The 23,321-nt window shown below is 34.9% G+C and overlaps 2 protein-coding genes across 2 annotated transcripts; both read right to left on the reverse strand.

The window, feature by feature from the left end:
* Positions 1–8,723: 8,723 nt before the first annotated feature.
* Positions 8,724–14,280, reverse strand: LOC149544094 (putative alpha-1,2-galactosyltransferase C1289.13c). Its single transcript, XM_089798678.1, has 6 exons — positions 13,363–14,280; positions 12,303–12,335; positions 12,033–12,123; positions 11,611–11,871; positions 9,189–9,466; positions 8,724–9,021 (listed from the first exon to the last, which is right to left on the reverse strand). The coding sequence occupies exons 1-5, from the start codon at positions 13,897–13,899 to the stop codon at positions 9,309–9,311; spliced, it is 1,080 nt and encodes a 359-aa protein (XP_089654804.1). The 5' UTR covers positions 13,900–14,280; the 3' UTR covers positions 8,724–9,021; positions 9,189–9,308.
* A 4,784-nt stretch (positions 14,281–19,064) lies between these two features.
* On the reverse strand, positions 19,065–22,347 carry LOC149544095 (uncharacterized). The gene is made up of 4 exons (XM_089798679.1): positions 21,832–22,347; positions 20,266–21,699; positions 19,842–20,130; positions 19,065–19,723 (listed from the first exon to the last, which is right to left on the reverse strand). Exons 2-4 carry the CDS (start codon positions 21,657–21,659, stop codon positions 19,160–19,162), a joined length of 2,247 nt encoding a protein of 748 aa, XP_089654805.1. The 5' UTR covers positions 21,660–21,699; positions 21,832–22,347; the 3' UTR covers positions 19,065–19,159.
* Positions 22,348–23,321: the final 974 nt, after the last annotated feature.

The raw sequence follows: 23,321 nt of genomic DNA on the forward strand, positions 1-23,321 counted from the left end.
GTCTCAAACTTGGCCAAAAAGTGAGAACCATTACCATGGCCTGACCCACTAGCACAATGTCAAATCCTTCAACAAATTATGTGGTATGCACAAATGCTTCATTGGATGGATTGGGAGCAATTCTTATGCAATATGGTTGGCCTATAGCTTTTTAGTCTAGGAAAATCAAGACACACAAGCTTAATTACCCTACTCATGACCTTGAGCTCACAGTAGTGGTCCACACCTTAGTGAGATTGTGACACTTCCTTTTAGGTCATTGATTTGAGCTTCATTCATATCACTAAAGCTAACAACACATTCACTCAATTGAACCTTAATTATAGGCAGAGGAGATGGACGAAGTTCTTAAGCAAGTATAATTTTGATGCTCATTAGACAAGGGGAAGGAGAATGTAGTCACAAATGCTTTGAGTGGGAGGCGACATAAGCTATTGTCTATGACCACTAGTACAAATTTGAGAGAGTGTATATTGCACCATTTGTTAGAGGATGAGTTATATGGAGAGGGTTTCCAACTAGTCTGTTCTTAGAGAACCATTAATTTTATTTTTTAAATTCACTTTTTATTTTTTATGTCTATATAAATTATATGTTTCTTAATTTCTAATTATAATTGTTCTATGATTTTTATTTATTTTTCTTTTGATATTATAAATAAAAAATTTAATTTTACAAGTTTTGGTTTTTATACGATAATTAAAGAAAGTTGGAAGTCATTACACAACTGTTTTATAATTTCATATAATAAATAATAAATAAATTTCTCCTAATAAAATATTTATAAATATAACATTAATTTAATAAAACTAGAGTCTAATTGTTAGTCCATGCCTTTTAAAAGGCAGAGACTATTGTTTTCATATCGATTATGACAATTAATTTGTGCTTTCAAACTTTGAAAAAATATATATATGGTATGGTTGCCCGTGTTTAGTATTTCTAATTTTGACATCAAAACCAATTTTTCTATTTTCCTATTGGTGCGTTTGATTTTCTTAGTGCTTTTATTAGTTTTTCAAAAAATATATATATAGAAATGACGATAGTGACAATTTGCATTTCTAAATTTTGATTGGCTCGAGACCAATTTCCTGGGCAAAAATCGAGTTTTTTAGAATTGTAGTAGTTGTCCGCAGCCATCAAGATTGTCCATGAGCTCAGAAATTGGAGCATCAAATGAGGTCGTTGAGCTCAGAAGCGGGATAATGAATGCTTCTTACCTTGCTATCCCTCCCCCCACAGTTCTTGTAAGAAGTCTCTCATACCTTTCAAAGAGCTGTAAAACCCTTTTTCATTTCACTGTCCAATTTCGAACCAGCGAAGCCAAATGAGCCACATAATTTCTCCATCTCTGTTATATTCGTCAATCTCAGTTATTTTTTCAAGCATTTGCAATGACGCACCCCTATTGGATGAACATGAATAACTATTAAGATAATATCTTATACTTTCTATAATAGTCAACTACTTGTCTGTAGTCCGTCTTTCAGTCTAGATAGGACTGTTTCCTATCCCGTCTCTTTTTTCTTCAGTCCAGATAGGAATGTTTCCTATCCCGTCTCTAGTTTTGTTTCTAATTCTGTCTTCAATCTACGTTGTTTCTAAAAGAAACAACGTCCTCGTAATTCTTTATAAGGAACACATTTGTTCCTCTGTTAATGAATCAATCATCCGGAAATCCGTTAATCTGCCAACTCTTCTTGAATCTTGTAACATGGTATCAGAGCTATTACTTAAATTTTTTCGAAAAAATTTATAATTTCTTCACGAAATTATTTGTTTAAATTTTTTCAAAATTATTTCTGTTGAATTTCTCTAAAACCCGCTTAGGGTTTTCGGCCTAGAGAAATTCCCGAACTCAGGTTTGCCTGTGTTTGTTCAGCACACTCTAGCCCCATTCGTCCATGCACATCGATCCTTGAAGAAAAATCTGCCATTTTTTATCAAGAAATTTGAAGTTTTTTCAAGCCTTTTTCAGCCAGGGCCATTTTTTTTCGAAACCCTAATTTTTGGGGTCGAAAAAATATTTTGTTTGCAAATTCTTTGTGGGTTTTTCGAAAGCTCAACTGGGTTGTCGTCCGTTTTTTCTGGGTGCCTCAATTTTTGAGCCAGCAGATCCAAAAAACGACAGCAGATTCCTTTTGGGTTTTTTGAGCTCTCTTCAGGGTCATTCTCTGATTCTTCTGGGTCTTTCGTATTTTTGCCTCGAAGAATGTGCCTTCACAAATTTTCACAATTTTTTATTGGAAAACGTGCCATGGCATCTCTGACAAATATTCTGCTTGAGCATAATTCCAAATTCAATGGTCACAATTATGGAACCTAGAAGCAGCGCATCATCGCAATCTTCGAATATCGAAACATCGATCAACTTGTTTTGGGTGTTACGCAGTGTCCGACTTCTCCGGGTCCTGATCAAGGCGAAGCTGCATTTTACACCTTCTGAATTTGTTTCTGTCTTTTTGGGTTTTTTGATTTTCTCCTCAAAAATCATTTCAAGTTGTCTGTAATACGCAAGGTTGCGTGAGATTCTGGGTTTGTTGATTTTCTCCTCAAAAATCATTTCAAGTTGTCTGTAATACGCAAGGTTGCGTGAGATTCTGGGTTTGTTGATTTTCTCCTCAAAAATCATTTCAAGTTGTCTATAATACGGAAGGTTGCGTGAGATTCTAGGTTTGTTGATTTTCTCCTCAAAAATCATTTGAAGTTGTCTGTAATACGCAAGGTTGCGTGAGATTCTGGGTTTGTTGATTTTCTCCTCAAAAATCATTTCAAGTTGTCTGTAATACGCAAGGTTGTGTGAGATTCTGAGTTTTACCGTTTTTTCCACAAAAACGAAGTTTTGTAAATGCAACTTATTTTGAGTCATAGCACTCTTCTGGCAAAGCTTCTTGGTTTCAACATTCTGTAGATCCAGGGAGGGTCTCAATTATCACGGAATGTTTCGACATCTGTACGTTGACCATTAAGGGAGGGTATTAAGATAATATCTTATACTTTCTATAATAGTCAACTACTTGTTTGTAGTCCGTCTTTCAGTCTAGATAGGAATGTTTCCTATCCCGTCTCTTTTTTCTTCAGTCCAGATAGGAATGTTTCCTATCCCATCTCTAGTTTTGTTTCTAATTCCATCTTCAGTCTACGTTGTTTCTAAAAGAAACAACGTCCTTGTAATTCTTTATAAGGAACACATTTGTTCCTATGTTAATGAATCAATCATCCGAAAATCCGTTAATCTGCCAACTCTTCTTGAATCTTGTAACAATAACATGGCTGAACAGGAATACCATGATTAAGAAAGTGATATAAAAATATAAAGATCTAGACTTTTACTATCAATTAAAATTATTTGAAGTAAATTATTGCTTCAATGTCAATCCTTTCGTAAAGAGAGATAAAATACAATGTTAATGAAGGGGAGCCAATGCTACTGTTCATTTCTACATTTAGTTGCAAATTTTTAGTTTTATAAGTTGGATATCACATTATTTGATTTAATTTTAATTGTATTAGTATACAATTATTTTTTTTAAATATATTATAAATAAGACTATAGTTAAATTAAAATTATGTTTTGTATGTAGTTTATAATTATGTTCAAAGTCAATTAGAAATATAATTTAGTCTTATATTAATTACCTTTTTAGTTTCATCATGATAACAATTAAAATATTAAATATTTTCTAATTTAAATTTAAATAATTATTACAAAACTTTTTCAAATATTTCAATATTATGCATCACCATCAAAGTGAATGCATATATATAAGGATAAGAATTCATAAATATGATATTATTATTTGTTGTTTATTAACTTAATACTTTACCAAAATAAGTGCTTAAAAGTTTACTATATAGTAAAAAAGTGAAATTCTTAATTAAAAAAATTAAAATTTATTGAAATCTAAAAATTATTTAAAACTTTAATAGTACACACAATATGTATTAAAGTAATCAATAATTTACAAACTAAAAGTAATGTAATTACTTAAAATTCAAATATTATGAAAGTCAAAATGAAAGTTCTTCAAACAAGGTATGAATGTCCATCAAAGCACAAATGTCTTCACATCTTCAAACTTCCTGAGTAAATTGCTAGAAGATGGAACCTCTAATGGAAAACCAATACTACTACTAGAGTTTGGTTATTAGCCTTTAGCGATTTACCTCTCTCTCAAACTCTTATGTGTTTACCATGCATTTTGAGCTCTGCCTCAAAAAACACATACTATAGATCATTCTTGTGAGGCCAAGGTAGAAGTTTATAAATTAAGAGAGAAGTATGAGTTTGGGAATTGCCACCAATGGTAGTGGCGGCGGCAAAGATTCATGTTCTCTCTTTCTCATTCAAAAACCTATGCTTTAACCACATTAATAAAAATCAAGGTCTTCTTTTTTAACATAAGGCAGGGACTCTAGCTCTTTCAAACTCTTATTTTAATTGTTTTTTTTGGTAAGTTGTTGAATCTAAATAGATTAATTTTATTAAGATATATCACATCAACGAAAAAGTCTAATTGTTAAAAGATTTAAAATATTATCTAAAACACGTATGTGCATTACAAATGCGCACCTTCAATGTTACCATTAAGGATATATTGCATTAACCATAATGTTCTCCCAATCGATCTGGTCTATTTAAATCATACGTGCATTAAATATGGTCACTTTCAATGTTAGCATATAATTAACTTTTTGTCATTAGCTTCCAAAACATATTTTAAAACTATTTATTAAGAAAATCATATATTTGTTTTTGTTACATGTGCAACCTTTCCAAACGACATTATCGTACTATAAATAAAATACAATGCTTTTTCAACATGTGATGTATATTATATATTATTTTGATCCCATTGTGTGCCCGTGTTTACTGATTCTTGTACCCCCGTGTTTACCAACGAGTTTTAAAACCAGCTTTTAAATTGTGCCCAATTATGTGTCAAAGTTTTTCATTGTACCATGGTGTCAGAAATTAATCAATGAATGAATAGAGATTTTAATAACGTCCACAATGCCAAGCAGTCTATGGGACCACCTAAAAACAGCCAAATGTTTGAAACCTTAGCTCTTTTAAAGTTCTTTCCTAAGATGCGTTCTTCAAGAGTGAATGTTGACCATTAAGTTTGCGGACCTGTCAAGCTGTGGTTCTTCAAAAAGAGTAACTTGGTTGTCGTTTCTAAAATATCCCTATAACTAGAGCGGATGTCATTGTAGTCTAAGATCAAATGTCATTTCCTGCTACAAAATAAGCAAACTCCCTCTTCCCATTCCTTTTTTAGAATTATTTCCCGGTTCACACTTTAAATGATGTGAGCTCGTTCTAAGTTGCGCAATGATCATTTTGACTTTCCAGCAAATATTTGCTCCTTTGTACGCCTTCTCTTCAAGATCCCTCATTGGGTTGATTTCTTTAATATTATAATTTATTTTGCACCCATTTTGATTTGTCCATATAAGACTCCCGATTTTTTCTTTTGTAAAGTTTTTTATTCTATCAATGTTATCTGGGCAACCCTGTATATTAATATTTCATTTTTCCATCCACTTGATAGTTTGTTTCATCCACGTGTTTTTTTTTCTATCCAATTTTTCCTCTATAATTAATTTGGGCCAATGATGTGCTTCCATACTTTGAGTTTTCATTAAGTAGCATATTAACTGGACCGTAGTTGAAGCCTCTATAAGAAGCATACCTGTTTCCGCCATTAGGATCTTGTAGGGGACTGTGGACTTAATTTTGAGACTATTGGTAATTAAATGTTTTTGGATTATTTCTACCTATCTCCATTTTTTACCTAACAAGTTGTTGCTCGAGATCTCACACCCATGAAGAGTCACTGGAATGACCAACAACCCGAAGAGCATCTTTTTTGTTTTCCAATCCCACAGCTTTGCATTCCTGCATCTATTCTGAAGCGAGTATAATTTTTTCCATCCTCCTTGAATTCTTTTTGCTCTACGAGTTACCCAATTGAGCTTCTTGTGGAAGATAAGATAAGAGAATATTAATAGTCTTTTGTTCTATTAATTTCCTTGGAAGTCAATGCCAAGATATTTGTATTCCTCCACTATCTCTAAAGAGTTGTTCTCAAATAGGAAAGTGTTTTGTTGTATCTTGGTCCACTTCAGAGAGAAAACCATCACTTCAGTTTTGGTAGTGTTCACCTGCATCACGACCGAAAGGCAAAAGACGTTCAAAGTCTTCAAGTGTTCCCTTAGCCCATCTGTTGTTTTAGCAATCAAAATGAGATCATCAGCATATAGGAGACATTTTATCACATAGTTGGCTAGTCAAACCCCATCGTTGTTGTTCTCATCTAAACATTCTTCTAGCTTGTTGATATATAACCCGAACAAAGTAGGGTAGAGGAGGTAGCTCTGTTTAACTCCTATATCACCAGCTCTCTGGCATCCCCTCTATGGTTCTGATTTTAGCCATTACCTACTCATATAGTCTATGTGTTGCAACTCTAAGTTCAATCGAGACTTGTAGCTCTTCCATTCTCAACCAAAGCTTGTCTAGTGGCACTGTGTCACAGGCCTTTTTAAAGTCAAGAATCTTAGCGTTGCACCATGGTTGATAGTGGAGTGTTTAGGTCTGAAAGATTTATTGACAAAGTAGTTTCAAATTAAACTATGCTTCAAGGTTTTTCACCACAGTAAAGGAAAACTTCAAGATTGTATCATCATATCAGAAATTAACTAGTTAGGTTTATTGATAAAGTAGTTTCAAATAAAACCATGCTTCAAAGTTTTTCATGAGTTCAAAATTGTATTACTATATTAGAAATTAACCAATTAGAATTATTGACGAAGTAGTTTCAAATTTTTATTGATAAAATAGTTTCTGAATTTGATTGTATAATATTTTTAAAGTACAAGCATTTGTTAATGGGCTCTTGATCTATTGATGAAGTTGAATGGTTCTCAATGAACCCACAAAGATCAAGTCTTGCTGAGTACAAGACTCCAACACCATAAGGGATGAGGCCAAAATTGTGCATCAGACGATTTTGGCAAAATGGATACCACTGAGTTTTTAGCTCTTAATCAAATAGGTTTCAAGCACAAGTGCACCTGTATCAGATTGCTACAACATTCTGTAGTGGCCTTCATTGACTGGTAGCTCACAGACTTCGTGCCTCTACCGCGCTGCCTCCCAGGTCTATACCCTACATCAAAAGAAGAACAAAAAATATGAAAGTTTCATATCTATCATCAGAATGCAAAGCAAGAGAACAAAGAGAAGAAAGATGATTTCTTCTTTTGCATCTTTCTTTCTCCGTGATGTCTTTTCTTTACATCCTGATTCCTAATGATTTCATCCAGATTCCTGATAATGGAACAGAGGAAGTGCGATTGTAAATGTTGCCGTCTTAAAAATCTGGCTCACAGTCAAATATAGAAACTACTAAGCAATATTCTTGGACATTATAGAAACCTAATAGCTTCAATTAAATTTAGAGAATTAGTTTTCAATACCCTTGGTCTTAGTTAACTTTAAGAAATCAAAATTAAAAAAACTTTTGTATTCCCCAAAATAAAGTAGCTTGATCGTTGCACCAACTTTATATGAAAGCACATGCTAGGGATAATGCACGAAATGCAAGAGAGCATCCAGGCCCAGTGGGCCTCTTCCTTACCAAATGTCTCCGCCCGTACTCTACAAATTTGTTTTCAACAGGAAATTGGGTTCTCACGTTTTACTCTAACCATAACAAATTGTACACTTCAACTGGACAGCGATATGCAATAATAGCGCCAATTAGGGGGATTGATGTGGAAAGCGATATGCAAAACTCTGATCGTGCACTAAGTTCAAATGCATATGTGTACTCAATGCAACAGGTTGCTTGCCCACCAGTCAATTTTAAGATTCTTGGGTGGTTAAAAAACTCTGATCATTTCACCCAATCAAATTCCACACCCACCACTAAGCCACTATCAAAGTGATGATGATTTATGATATTAATTTAATTTATGTGGTCTTCAATTGACCAAGAAGGAGGAGCAAATCTACCCTTGTTATATGAATTAACAAGCATGATTTAGGAGAAAGTGACTGTGATAAACATTATTTAGAAGTGGATGAATAAAATTGCATCCAATCACGTGCAGGTGGAGATGTGCATGTGCAGATATATATCTAAAACATGCAATTTGCTGCTCCAAAATGTCGTTTGTTAATGATATCAAGTGACATGATCCATAGTGGATGATGCATGAATGTTGTTTGTTAATGTAGTTACATGATCCATAAAGAATGATGCAATTGTTTCTGGATTAGATTGTAAATTGTTATTTCATTTTGAAACATTTTCATCCCTCAACAGAGAAGCTTGAGGAATGATTAATATTGTAATTAAGTCATTTTAATCCCTCCACACAATGATGCTTAAAAGGTTTAACCGTTACACCACACAAAACCAACACCAAAGCTTAATTATCAGAAGCGACTAAAGAAATCCTAAAGAACCTAAATCCCCAATCAGTTGAGATGAATTTAAATCGAACATGAGATATATCACTTTTACATCTCTAAATCCAGCCTCCTTACAAATGCGCAACTATCTACTGTCACATAAAAACAATGCTTTCATACCAGATAAACAACCCTGTCAGCTGTTTCCTCTGAAAATCATATAATAGAAGTAAAGAGCAAAATTAATAGATCATAACCAGGATGTGAAATGTGATCATGAGTTTCCAGGACAAAATTTGCAAACGTGAACAAAGGCTATTGAACATCAGCCTCTCAAGAGGTCTTACATCACAAAGGAAAACGAGAATACAAAATCAGAGTATTGTTCTCAAATTTCTACAACTGCAAGATAAATTTTGCAATGTACAGAAACATCAAATCAGCTCAAGTTCTCATTTCTCAGGCTAAGCCAAAAGAATATAATATACAAAACAGAAATGGTTATATCAATTATACATATACAAGGCCAAGAGAGAAAAAATTGCTGCTGCTCGTCCGGCAACCAACATGAAGCTTGTCCTGAAGACAAATTCCTGTGCAAAAATACCAAAAAGTCCCAAAATCAGAGACAACCCAAAAACATAATAAGGAAGATTTTGACCTTTCACAATCATGCAAAAAGAGTTATCTTAGCATAACGCTAATTTCTGAAACACTAAGACTGCATAGATCACTGGGAAAATCCACAGCTGATATTTACCATTCACAAATTGAGCAGATCATTGCTGCTACGAGCACCACTCCACTGGCAAAAGAATCAATGAATGCATTTGGACTACACATGAAAGAATAGATCAAAGCTTCTAAAGGAAAATCTGTCTTATATTCGAATCGTGCTCAAATCTCTGTTAATCCTATCCCTGAACATGCCCTCCTCTTCACCCTCCTTTTCAATTTGCTGCAAAATCTTTTTAACCCATTTCTTTTTATCATTGAGTCCTGCTAAATGTACCATAAAGTCTCCTTTAGCATAAACACCTGCAAAAAGTAAAAGAAATGTCAAAGACAAGAAAGGGAACTGATCAACAAAACATAACAGATTCAAAATTATCGATGTAACTAACACAAACCAGAACAGCAGAATATCTCTCAGAAAAGTCTCACTATTGTATGAAAAGATAGAACGAGCCACTTAGTGCAAGACATGTAATCAGTCGTAGCTTCTAGTTTCAACCTGGTGGAGTGCTGGAAAAATTAATTGTGGCACATAGAAAGTGCAAACAAAACTAAGAGACACAAGCACAAAACTAGGAGACACAACCGCTAGGAAAGTACTACAGTGAAAAGTGTATTATTGAATAAAAACCCAAGCATTAGAGTGTAATATAAAAAAAGCGAACAAAACTAGAAACCAACAGAAGTTCTCTGAATGTTTCTGGATTCAATTGTATAGCTGTTTTTTGCATCAACATTTCAGATCACACCCATCATCAGAATGAATGGTAGAGAACAAAAGAAGACATCTGAAACATTGATCCAGAAAACAGCTACACAATCCAATGCAGAAACATTCAGAGATTATCTATGGACTGCGGAAATCTACTCTCTCTCCAACAGAAATTTGCGATAAACAGAAGTTTAAAGGAAGCTGAGTGTTCCCATTATAAAAGATCTGTGTAGACAAATTGTTCCTGGACTGCAGTTTCCATGGATTTGCAGGTTTTCTTCAAAAACTAGTAATCAAAATAAGATGTGGGTCATTCGCAAGCACGGTAAAAGGCAAGTTTCAGCTCCAATCACCGCTTAAAGTTCCTTTGACCCCTACACATTTCCACTGTTTCTTAGAATGAACAAGGCTCTTGGCATACTTGAGAGTTAAGACTCAATTTGCAATGAATTCAATTTGATACCTTTTTGATGAGGCAGATCACAAATGGATAAATAAGAAAGGAAAGAACATTGGACATTAAACCACTTAAGTTACAATGTTAAGTGGTCCAAGGAGCATATCGCAGATGTCAACAATATAGTCATTTTGAGGTGGACAAAGCAAGCTATAAACTCTTTTGTCACTCTGTAATTAAATTTCCCAAATCTTTACAACTTGCATTTTGTACTGGCTAACCAAGGAATCCAGAGGAAGATATATCAAACCACAACTAGACCCAAGAGAGGGTTATGGAATTCATTATGCTGAGAGTTCCAGCAGCACAAGGACTATAAGGGGCTAATAAGACCAGCATTATTCTAAAATTCTCTCAATCAGGGGAGTCAGGACTACAAAGAATTTCGCTATAATGCAGTTTGTTATGGATAAAGAAGAACTTTGAAGAGAATATATTAAAACAGGAGGAGTAAAACTCTGCATAAATAAGGCTGAATAATAATATCAAACCATGGCATCTTAATATTTTATGTGAATTACACAAGATATTGCCAAAATAATCTCCAAGCAGAGCTAGCCAAGAGAGAGTAAAAAAGAAGGCACTAACAAAGCTATACAAACATGTATAATTTACATTGAATAACCTTATAATGCTCTCAGCCCTGCTTTTATATGACCTGCAAGTATACAGGCAAAGATGCTCACAATTGCAGGATATTTCTATATTTTTCAATAAAAGAAAATCTCCTCCAGGGGACTGGTAAGAGAAATGTGCAAACACAATATTGACAGCAGACAGAAAGTTAAAACGTATCATTCACAGTAACTGCACAGTAACAATATTAAATCATCATCTTTTCCTGAGATTAGGAATATGCTATTTCCATTAATTTACAGAAGCAAACAGCTCCTGTTAAACTACAATTCCATCTTTTGATCAATGGATTGTGTGGGTAATGGTGCATTGACTAACGCTTTGGAGTATGGCCTAATTAAGAGCAAACCCGTCTTGTAAATTCTATGAGGTGAATAATAACTTCTTCTGACTTCTACGAGGTGAATAATAATAGTTATTTATGTACTCGGTTATTACTTTGCAAGAAATTGGCGAAGGATCTGGTCACTACTATAATAAAAACAAGACAATTCATTAAGTTTGGTTTATCAATTATCTTCTTGCATGTAATTTGTAGAAAGGAAATAGAACAAATTTCACAGAGAATCAAATCGCAAAATTGGAGGTAACTAGCGTAAGAAAGAAAACAGTGAAATGAATCAAGATGAAAGAAAATTTCACCTCGCCAAACAGTTTTAGTTAAAGTCATCAGTCGATGGCTACTTTTCCATGAAGGAGACCACATGTTTGAATTGAATACACACTGCATGCGTGGAATATGAACATGTCTTTTCTCATCTGGAACCATTGTCTTAATTAAATACTTCAAAGCATCATTGTCACCGCTTTTAGATTGTCCAAGAGGACGAATGAAGCTAGTTGCATTCCACCAGCGATCCAAAAACATTCTACTCCACTCAGATTTGCGAAAAAAGAACATCCCTGTTACCACATTTGAAAGAGACTAATAAGCATTCAGCATAACATCATTAATCAAAATATGATTCAGAAACTGTAATTATTAATGATTAGACTTTCACAGACTGATTAACTTGGCCACAAATTCCATTCAGGAAAAAAGTTAGCTGACAAGAAAGTAATACCTGCATTGACACCTGTTACATCCTCTGTCACAATAAAATCAGGCATCTTTTCATAGTCCGTATCTCCCGTAATTGAGTACAAAACATCTTCCTAAAGAGGAAAGACCATCCAACCCAGCCAGTCAGCTAGCAATCATTAATCAAACACTATTTTAAACACACCATCAACCATAACATCCTTTAAAAATATCATGTTGCATTGAATAAAATTTTCAATTGCAAAAAATATGGAAATCGAATACAACTATGATAAAAGAAATGTTCACTTACAAGGGATATGTTTGGATTCGTCACCAAGGAATCCTGCATAAAAAATTTATATGGATATTACCAGTTAGTTTGATTTTCCAAATAACTTAAAAAGTCTCATAGAAGCGAGAAACTCAAAAAATGACAATAATATCAACTAGTGATTTCTCATTCCAAAAGCCCTTTTCCTTATGTTGCACAAAGAATAGAAAATCAATGCTTCTTCAGTACGAGAAGATTCTGATACGAGGACAGCTAAATGGGGGACTTGGATAGACTTGTAAAGCTGCAACATATTAAGAAATTTCCAAAATTTAACATCTACAAAACATGGAAAATACAACTGGTCTTCAGAAAACCAAAAGAAGGTTTTCAACCCGTTGCAAATGCTTGCCAGCATCTCGAACTATTTTCAATTACCAAATTTTCCAGATTTCTACCATGATTTCGAACTATTCTGTTATAGGAATATTATCTCTTTGAGCCTGCAAATTGTTTCAATTATGTACACTGAAAACACACGAAACTTCAGGGCCAACATCAAAATTCATTGATATGTAGACCAATATAATCGGAGCCTGTGGGCATTATCTTATTTAACGAGGCAGCACCAAAAGGGTAAGCTATGGATTCCTAAACATGCTAACTTGACATTTCTGTGCCCTTCTCATTCACAGCGACTTTATTTCACTACTTTATTCAAGACGAAAGCTCAGGCAAAGCAAAGAAGGGAAGTTATGGGCTTTTAAAACTTGTAGTGCTGGGTGAGTCAATAACACGGTCACCTAGGCGACCGCCCAATAAATCTCAGAAATTGCCATAGCCAAGCTTTGAATTTGGGCATCCTAAGTCTAGGATAGGAAACATGTGAGCTTTGCATTCAGGCAGAGGGATAAATTTAAGCCCCAGAGTCTCACCATCTTAAAGCCCAAAACAAACCAAACCAAATCAACAAAGTAATATCCCTTACTGCACATATCGTACCCAAAAGTCACAAAAATACATTAAAAAACATCATCTAAGCCACCAATTCTCAATTCAGCACCCAAAAAGGGCCACGGCAAAGAGGCAAAAGGCATACCGCATCATTCCAGAAGATCCAATCATAATTGGGCAGATTATTCCTGACCGCCAAGATCTTACTCCAACTAGGAGGCCTGTTCTTGTCAACGACATCACTGGCATCAATAAAATCATATCCATGTCTCTCAGCGTAGCTCTTCTTATTCGGCTCCACTAATTTCATCAGACCCTGAAAAGACCTTGAAGGATTGCTTCCCGACTCATCCGAGGCGGTCACCATTGCAATCTTATATCTCTTCAAACTATCCCTATTCTTAATTGGGGTTTCAAAGCACTGCCTCCCCAGGTTATTGGCTCTGAATAGAACAACCCCAGAGCCATGGATCAAAAGCAGGGTTACAATAATCATAGACGCTGCCGCATACACAAGAGGCCTAAGAAACCTCTGCGATAAGATCCAGCACCTGTGCTTAATGTCAGGGACTCCCTTGAAAGAATCTTGCACAGTAATGCCCATAAAATCCCTCGAAAAATGCCTAACCCCCTCAGGCACCGCAGGCCTTCTCTGAGGACACGGAGCAGAAACCCCTCCCATTATTTTCCCAATACTGAACCGAAGCAACGAAAAACAGAAACAGATGTAACAGAAAACTTCCTCTTCTGCTGATGATTTCTAGAGCCGCCACAGATCCTACCGTTGCAAACTTAACTTATATTTTTATTTTTTCAAAGTTTGCCTGAGGGCGGCCAGGCGGTAATCAACTCCCCCAGAAAACGTAGGCAAAGATGGCTACTTATGAGCGCCGCGAAGCTCGAACCCTGGACGTCACGCTTCTTGGACTCCTTCCTTCTGCCTTCCTTGCAATTCTTGCTTCGGCCAAGCAATTTCTTGCAAACTATGCGGGCGTGATTTGCCCTGTAGTTTTTGTTTGGTCTATGTAATGGGACACAACATGCTCAACATTAGTTTAAGAATAATGTGTGTATATATTAGTCTATAAAAAGAGGTGAAACCATCGGAATAAACGTCGAATAATAAGAGCCAACTAAGCAACCGTGAAGTCCCAACGTTTATGTTGGCGTGGGCACAAAGAGTGTAAAGGGAATTTTTTTTTCTAGGTGAACCTTTTGAAGTCATGCAAATAACAATAAGATATATGAGTAAGTGGGGTATAAGCTTCAAAATTAACCAACAAAATACAACCCCAAAGAAGTGAAGCTTTTCGAGCTTTTACAATTTATAATGTAGGGGTGATCATTTGCAAAGGAGCTTTATTATTTATAATTTATTTAGTAGTTATGTAAAGATGATAGCATTAATGTTTATACAAGGTTGAATTATGGTTGATAGTATTAATGTTTATAGATTTTGTTATAAGTATAGGATAGCTATGAGGTGACTTTTTATTCAATTATGATGAAAAAATAAGGTAAATGTAACAATTAGGTATATTTGATTTTCAATATTTTATTTTATTTTCAAGATTTAGTTAAATACTTAACTAGTATTTGAAAAAGATTCTAACCCCACCTCCTCTCCTATCTCATGTGTGCATTCTTCTAATAGTAAACTCTAAAAGCACCACTATCATTGTTCACTTTTTTGGTAGACCCAAAATCTTAAACTTGATCTTTGTCAAATGTTGAAGAACAATATCAAAAAAAATATCAAATTCTACAAAAGAATTATAAAATTTAATGTAATAAATATTTAAAATACAACATAAAAATGTGATATGTGTTGGTTCTTCTTAAAATTTACCTAAACCGTGTTTAAAATAAATGTATTGGCTCTAGTGTAAAAATATGATCAGAAATATGTTGGTTCTCATAAAATATATCTCACACAGAGTAGTCCAATACTTCACATATAAATGATAACAAATATCACTCAAAATTATAATTAAAGAGATGTGTTTCAAGGTACTAAACCCATATTTGAGATGTTTCCTTGACCAAATCTAGAAGGTCATTACCCGTCAACATTGACAAAGAAAAACAAGGTGACTGGAGTAACAAAAAAGATATGCCCCCTTGAAAATGTAAACTAGGTTATGTCCCTTTTAATTTATGTAATAATATAGGACTGTGTCGGTAACGTTTATAATAAAATTTAATGTAAAAATATGATCATAAATGTTCCTCCTAATTTTTATCTAAAATGTGTATAGAATAAAATCTAATGTACAATATGGTCATAAATGTGTTGATTCCTCCTCAAACTTACTATATGATCATACATTTAATATTAAAAAAATGATCACATAAAATTTTCCTATTATAAAATGTAGTTAAAAATATGATCTCAAACGTGTTCATCCTAAATAAAATCTAATATTAAAATATTTTTATGTTTAGAATAAAAACTAATGTAGAAATATGAATACAAATGTATTGGTTCCACCTAAAATTTAACTAGTAAAATTCAATGTAAAATATGATAAAAATATGTTGGTTCGTTCTAAAATCTAGCTTAGGAAAAAATCCAATAAAAAAATATGATCATAAATATATTTATTCCTCTTAAAATCTACCTACAATTTGTTTAAGAGTAAAATCTAGGATAAAAATATGATAATAATTGTATTAGTTCCTCCACAAACTTGTCCAATACTTATTTATAATTAAATTTAACATAAAAAAATGATCATCATTGTATTGGTTCTTCTTTAATTATAAAATATGATCATGAAGATCTTTAAATCTTAATTATTTTTTCAAAATATGTGTGAAATTAAAACTAGACAATCTAGATTTAAAATTTAATTCAAAAAGATTTAAATAAATTTAGTATTTAATAAAAATTATTTTAAAAGGTATGAACATATTAATAAATTAAATAAAAATTAAATGTAACTTCATAATTTTTCTTTTTGTCCAAAAAAAAAGTAAAGGTCTAAGATCTCTCACCTTTACATCAAACATTAAATATTAATTTATGTGGAAAACCGTTGGAAAAAAAAATTAAGAAATGCTTTCTTAAATCAATTGGAAATGATTTATACTTGTATTAATTTACCCTTTTAGTATTATTAGGTTTAGTAACGAAAGTAATTATTATTATATAGATAGAAAGTTAACGTTAAAGATATCCGTTCTTAACCTTTCGGAAGGCTTCAATCATCACGACTTCCAGCGTGATCGACACGTGGCGTGAAACATATTTCCCGGAAACTTTTCTACAACTTCCGTGTACGAACTCGTAACGTGTATGAAGATGTGGCTTGCAGTCGTTGGCCCCCTGGAGTTATTTATTCTAAGAAAATTACTTCAGCATTAAAAAGCCGGCGGAGTGGCGGAATTTGGACGAGCTGGGCAGAGAGGTGACCGTTGCCTATGGAGGTACCAAAATACCTCATTTGGCATAATTATTATTGTTTTTAATTAATAATTATAGTAAATAAAATGTAACTTAAGGTTAAAATATTTCAAAAAAAAAAAAAAAATTTGAAATCAACAAGAATACATACTGAATTTTTTGTAAAAATTTGTTTTGCTTTCGTGATTTTTAGAAAAAGTCAAAGGTGCAATTTGTCGGGAGGATAGTCACCTCCTTCTCAATAGGCGGGTGGAAGAGTACGTTAAAATTTGAACAAATTTGGAGGAGTCAAGTGTGAACTGTAGATATGCGTGTGAACCGACTTTTGTTCAATGGACTATGAGCAAAAATTTGGAAGGGGGTTGGGTTGGGTATAAGGAGGCCACTCTTAAACATCACAATTAAGGAAGACATTAAGATTGAAAAAATAAGTCAGCTTTGACTATTTCACGCTTTTAGCTTAAGAATCAAGAAGTCAGCTTTGACTATTTCACACTTTTAGCTTAAGAATCAAGTCTTAGAGCATGTTCCCATGCCACTGCTTGGCTTATCTTGATAAGCAGCTCTCAACAATTATAGGAAATAATTGTGGAGCTTGTGACCCCATGAACATATATTGTGTTGCTTGTTTTTAAGCACAAAAGTTAAACTTTGAATTAACTAATTAATTAGATAATACTTTATACTTTTACAAACATAAAATTAGAAATAAAATATTTTTTAAAAGGAGGGGAAAAAGTTTGTGGAGCCACATGGTGTGCAATAAGCAACAATTGCTTATTTTTTAGCCTCTCCTCTTTTCGCATAGCTTATTTTCAATTGCTAAATAATAGTCATTTCCCTAAAATAGCTAGAGATTCTAAATTATCTTTATAGACGCTTTTTAATTTCCATGAGAACACTAAACTGCTTAAATATAAGTACAAAATGCACTTAAGCAGCCACATGGGAACACAAGGTTAGTGAATGATATTTATGCCATACAGTATAAGGATGAGTGAACTTTAGGATGGGACTTGGCCAAATTTTGGATGGGTAGATAGGCTGACAATAAGAGTTAGTGAACTTTTAGGTTGGTGAAATTTTGGATGGACTTTCCCATCGGGGAACTGTTGAGTGAACTTTAGAACGGGTGGACAAGTCAGATAAACAGGTGAGTGAACTTTTAGATGGGTGGACACTTGGATGGGTGAGTAAAGTTAGGCCAGTAAATAGTGAGTGAACTTTTGGACAGAAGGGAATATGAGAGTAAATTTTCACAATCTATAGATAATTCTTGAATGTTGTTAGAGCTGATTGCATAGTTGTATGTTACAGCGACATTGCAGATCGCAGTCTATGATTCATCATCGCAATGAATGACAGAGAACGAAAAGAAGTAAATAATGATTAATCATAGAGTGTGATACAAAATGTTGATACACAAAGAATTATATGAAAAACTCGTAAGATAGGTAGACACATGAACGAAATTTGCAGAATAAACTTGGTATATGGGTGAGTGGACTTTGAGACGAATGGACAAAGAAATGAGTGAACTTTTAGATAGGTGGAGAGGTGAGTTAACTTGTAAGCAGACTAAGGGTAAGAGAGGGGGAGTGGTTGTCGCTCTCCTTGAACGAGGTCAAGGCGAGATTGCGTGTGGAAACTTAGTATGATGTGATTGCGATGAAAGAGGTATTAATGGGTCTTTGTCCCACCGTAGAATGCCCGTTTAGTTTGGTCAAGTCAAGGAACAGGACTCCCGTCTCGCAAACGCTACAAGGGAGGGGCTCCGACTTTTCTACACGAGAAAAGGGACTTCGCTTTATGTTTGATGGCCGGGTCAAATGTTGGGAAGACCCCGCTGGTGTAGTACGTGTTTTATTTATGTGAAAGCTTTGAAGATTTCTATATGGTCTAGCTCGCCTTTTTTGCCCGTTAGAACTGGTCTTCTCTGGATATGTAGAGGAACGGGTCAAACCTGATTATTTTATGTCTATAATTATACTTTAATGTGCATATAGGTTTTCACTCGTCATACTTGAATGTGTATATAGCTATGCTCCACGGAGTTTCCGGGACGGGGACGTTTTAGGGGACGGGAACGTGTTTCCGGTACGGGTACGGGTCGAAGCCAAAATTTAGGGGACGGGACCTCAGGGGACGGCTATAAAATATAGGGAATTTTAAATTTTTTATATATGGAGAATTAGACTTCTTTAGAGATATATTTCTGATATGCATACCATAACAATGATAAATCATAACATTGATAAACCATTCACCATAGAATACATGGAAATTGAAAACTATTAAGATTAGAATCAAAATGAGAATATGATATGATGATATATCCGAATATCGCATACAATTAGCAAAAATGCCCAAAGGCTCCAAGTATCAATCTATCATCATCATGCATGAAATGAAAATCAAAATGACACAATGAAAGTAAATACTAGAAGTGTAAATGAGATGTCCAACTCCATAATAATCAAAAGCAATAATGTATCTGAGTATCTGAAAAGCAGAAAGCCAAATATATGGCTGTCCTCTAGGAATCTAAATCTCTATCTAAATCAAGATCATCATCAATCTCATCCTCTGAATCACTGGCAGGGGTAGGCAGAGGGTCCTCATCCAATGGAACTCCAAGCAGCCCTGGGGGTGTGTTATCCTCATCAATCTGCAATGCATCCTCAGGATTAACATCCCAACGTAGTGCTGGAGTCTGTCGATACTCAAGACTCTGTCGCTCCTGTAGTCGCAATACACTATGAACAGCCACAAGCTTCTCTGATCGTCTAGAGGTAAGGTTGTTCCTCTTGACCGATTGAATGAAGCTATATGTAGACCAATTCCTCTCTGCAGCAGAGGAACTCGCAACCTGTGAGAGAAGACGGGTGGCAAGGGCTTTCAGCTCAGGTGCATCTCTACCATGCCATGTCCACCATCCAATCGGGTCCTTTTGAGCTAATGTAGCTCTATCAGTCCTCGCCTCTGGTCTACCAAATGTTGGACCACGAAGATTGGCAAAGTCAAGCCATTGCCCTCGAATTTTTGCAGCATCCTCTGCACTATACATTTTTGAAAGGGCCTTGAAGAAGCCGTCCTTCACCTATATTGAACAAACAAAAATTAAGAAGTGAGAACTTAGAGTTTATAAACTTTACAAATAAAATAAAATATTTAAAAATGTATTATAAAATCAGAATTCTTTAATAAATTAAACTCACCTCCTCATCATTAGATGGAAGCACTCTCCCAGGCCTTGGTGCATACCATTTTGGATTGACTGCATAGGCTGCCATATGAAGTGGGTTGTTCATAGTGTTCCACCTTTTCATTACAATGGGCTTAAGATGCTCCTCGTAGAACTCCAAAGTAGGTTCCTTATCTTTAACAGCTTGCTTGATCTGCCCAAGCATGCTATCAAAAGTCTCATAAATCTCTCCAAGGCTAGGAGAGTCAGTATCAGCATATCTAATGACCTGCACAATAGGGTCAATGAAGGAGCAAATGTATCTGCAAATGAAAGAAAATTGCAAGTGAGAAACATAATATGTTAAAAAAATCAGCAAGTGCTTAAATCAATTTTTTTTTTTTATTAAATCAGCAATAATAACAATTATGATATCCACCAATTCTTAAGTTTCTTACCTCATTGTGGTCCACCAATGTTCATCTAGGATTCTTCGTTTGACAAGTCTTCCATCTGGGGTGCTTGATTCATGCCATCTATTCCACTCTGCATTGACCACCATGGATTGTAAGGCCTCTTGGACCTCAAGCATCCTCTCCAACAAAATGAAGTAGCTAGCATATCGAGTCTCCACAGGCTTGAGGAATTCTTTTTTGGAAAATGTCCTAAATAATGCAAGAGATGTGTGATGATTGCAAATAAACATTTGCACGTCTCTAGCCTCAAACACCATAGTCTTTATCCAATCAATTTTCCCAAAGTCCTTCAAGGTGTTATTCAATGCATGTACACAACATGGGGTCCAAAAAATGTGTCTATAGGTGCTCTCTATTATCAATCCAGCTGATTTACACACACGGGCTGAATCAGTGACTACTTGCACAACATTTGAAGTCCCTACCTCTTCTATAGCATCCTTCAAAATCTGAAATTGGAAGGATGCATCCTTCTTTTTTCCCGAACAATCAATGGCTCTAAGAAAATAGGCCCCTGCTGTACTAGTGACAATAAGATTGATGAGTGGCCGATGTTTGATATCGGTCCAACCATCCATGATAATAGAACATCCATCACTCATCCATGTTTGCCTCATATCCTCCATCAAAATGTTTACTTTTGAGTACTCTTTGTCAAGGATAGTGGTGCGTAATTTAGTCTCTCCTGGTGGTACAAATGAGGGACCAGCAGCATAAATATCTTTGCACATTTGTTTATAGAATGAGGAACGAGAAACATGGTATGGTATGCCATGAGCAACAAGAAATCTGCCAATGGACTCTTCAGCTCTATCTTTTGCTTGTATGTTAAATAAATCAGCCACATTGGTATCTCTCTTAGTCTTGGCCTTTCCCTTCCCTTTACTAACAGTGCTAGTGGGAGTCAATGAGGGTGTGGGTGTGCTACTCATAGGACCCCCGGATTTCAATAACTCCCCCTCCACATACAACCTATTGGCCTCAAGTTTTTCTTCCTCCGTAATTTTTTTGCAACCTTTCACCCCTTGCCCACCTATCCATAAAAGATGGCAATACACTCTTGTGTAGCTCCCAAAATAATGCTTCTTACATAAATGACACTCCCATTCCCTACTACCCCCCGAATTTTTCTTCTTATTCTTGTCTACTTTTGTGGCAAATTGTAGGAGAGGTTTCTTAGGGTTGAATGGGCCTTTGGCATATTGTTTTAAGGCTTTGGAAGGGCACTCAAATGGATTAGGCATAGGGACATCTACATTAGGCTCATCAATGGCTGCCCTAGGTCTTTTTCTTGGTCTTTGTAATTGTGACACTTGAGTTTCTTGCATGGCAACTTCCATGCTATCACTACTTCCCTCACTCTCACTGCTGCTCATGTTTTTGCCTTTGGATTTTACAATGATTTATAGTATACTGCTGCAAGTTATAGAAAAAAAAAATATTTCAATGTTCCATTAACATGCCCTCTTTATGTCATTGAAAAAAATGAAAAATGACAACAAACAACAATGAAGTTTGAATCAAACAAAAAGAAAATAAAAAACATACCTAGAATGAAGTAGAAATGAAGGCAAAACTTTCTCTTCCACCTCCAAAACACACTCCTCTTTTGTTGTTGTTGAATGTTCAATGTTTTCCTCTTCCTCTTCCCAACTTGCAAACAACTCCAAATGAGCAATGAGCTCCAACTTTAACTATTTAAGAAGACACATTAGGGTTAACAACTTAACATCCATGTGGGCCCTAGGCGGAATAGAAAAGATTAAATTTTTTTTTAAAAAAACCATTTTTTTTAACTTTTTAACTCACCCATGGCCGGCTGGAAAATAGGGGACGGCGTGGGCAAAAGGGTACGGGCGAGGGACGGGAACGCCGTCCCCGGTACGGAAATCCGTACCCAAGTTTCCTACGAAATTTTTTTTTGCGTTTCGGGGACCGTCCCCTTTCCCCTCAAAAAGGGACGTCGCAGGGTACGTCCAAAATCCGTACCCGCGTCCCCGTTTCGTACCCGGTACGGGTACTAGGGTACAGAGGCAGGGGACGCGTCCCCGTGGAGCATAGGTATATAGGTTTTGAGTAAACAGACTTTTACGTGGATAAGATGCGTAGAAAGAGCTAATTTCTATATAAAACTTTCATGGGCAACGGATATGTTACAAGAGTTGTAATAGGATAATTAATGTATTCCTTTATATAAGGTTAGGTTATTTTAGGTTTATTGTAATGGGTGCATTTTTCTTTTTATTGAACAAAGCTTGAAATTATAATGCAAGAATATCAATTCAGATACAAGATTGCATAAAGAGAAAAGGAAAAGAAAACTGCAAGTATGTTCTACAACTAGCTATAAAGCTACTCAATCCTAGCAAAAAAATTGAACCTATCACTAGACAATATTGAAGAAAGCTAAAAGTCAAGAGGCTTATACAACTTCTTGTTCCAAGCAGCTCATTGAACTTGTATGTACAAAACATAGAAGAGTACAAGAAATCAGAGGAATTATACAAGCAGTTGGTCCAATAGACTCACAAACCATTGTAACTTTGCAAATTAAACTTGAAACTTGAAAAGATTTTGCAAATCTCCGGAACATTTGATCTCTCCTTCATGGCATTGCAAAAACTAGTGTTTAATCTTATCCAAATGTCTGTTGGAGCCAACATCATTTTTGGGTCCCTTCTTTAGCCAAAAACATAGAAAAGTGAATTGAAACATGATGTCACAGTAAAACTTTAAAATATCTATTTCCTAATGCTAAATATGATTAGAAAATAGTGCTTGTCATCTACTTTTCCATATATGCAACAAAGTGCACTACCTCATAGAGTATGCAATCACATTCTTATGAAGAGTATGGTGGAACTCAATATTTTACAAATATTTCTTCACCTTTTACTTGCTTTAATCATTATGCATTTTACCATTCTCATGCTTTAGGTTGATTGTATGATTGTGTTCAAATAAAAGAATCACTTACTGCATTTCTTTATGTTGGCAGAAAATTACAAATTAAAATCTAAAGTCAAAGGCTCCTATTC

The sequence above is a fragment of the Cupressus sempervirens genome, chromosome 8 (assembly GCF_028749045.1).
Source record: "Cupressus sempervirens isolate cs-2001-9-10 chromosome 8, ASM2874904v1, whole genome shotgun sequence".
Classification (NCBI taxonomy): Eukaryota; Viridiplantae; Streptophyta; class Pinopsida; order Cupressales; family Cupressaceae; genus Cupressus; species Cupressus sempervirens.

Bases quoted from the DNA above. Each gene is read 5' to 3' on its own strand.
- LOC149544094 (XM_089798678.1), bottom strand. From the start codon at position 13,899: ATGGGAGGGGTTTCTGCTCCGTGTCCTCAGAGAAGGCCTGCGGTGCCT. The intron at 11,872-12,032 runs GTATTACTTTCT...ATGTGGTAACAG, and splicing joins TGTAACAGGTGTCAATGCAG to GGATGTTCTTTTTTCGCAAA. The intron at 9,467-11,610 runs GTGAAATTTTCT...TACTTTTTGCAG, and splicing joins AACTAAAACTGTTTGGCGAG to GTGTTTATGCTAAAGGAGAC.
- LOC149544095 (XM_089798679.1), bottom strand. From the start codon at position 21,659: ATGAGCAGCAGTGAGAGTGAGGGAAGTAGTGATAGCATGGAAGTTGCC. The intron at 20,131-20,265 runs GTAAGAAACTTA...TTTCATTTGCAG, and splicing joins CATTGGTGGACCACAATGAG to ATACATTTGCTCCTTCATTG. The intron at 19,724-19,841 runs GTGAGTTTAATT...TGTTCAATATAG, and splicing joins TTCCATCTAATGATGAGGAG to GTGAAGGACGGCTTCTTCAA.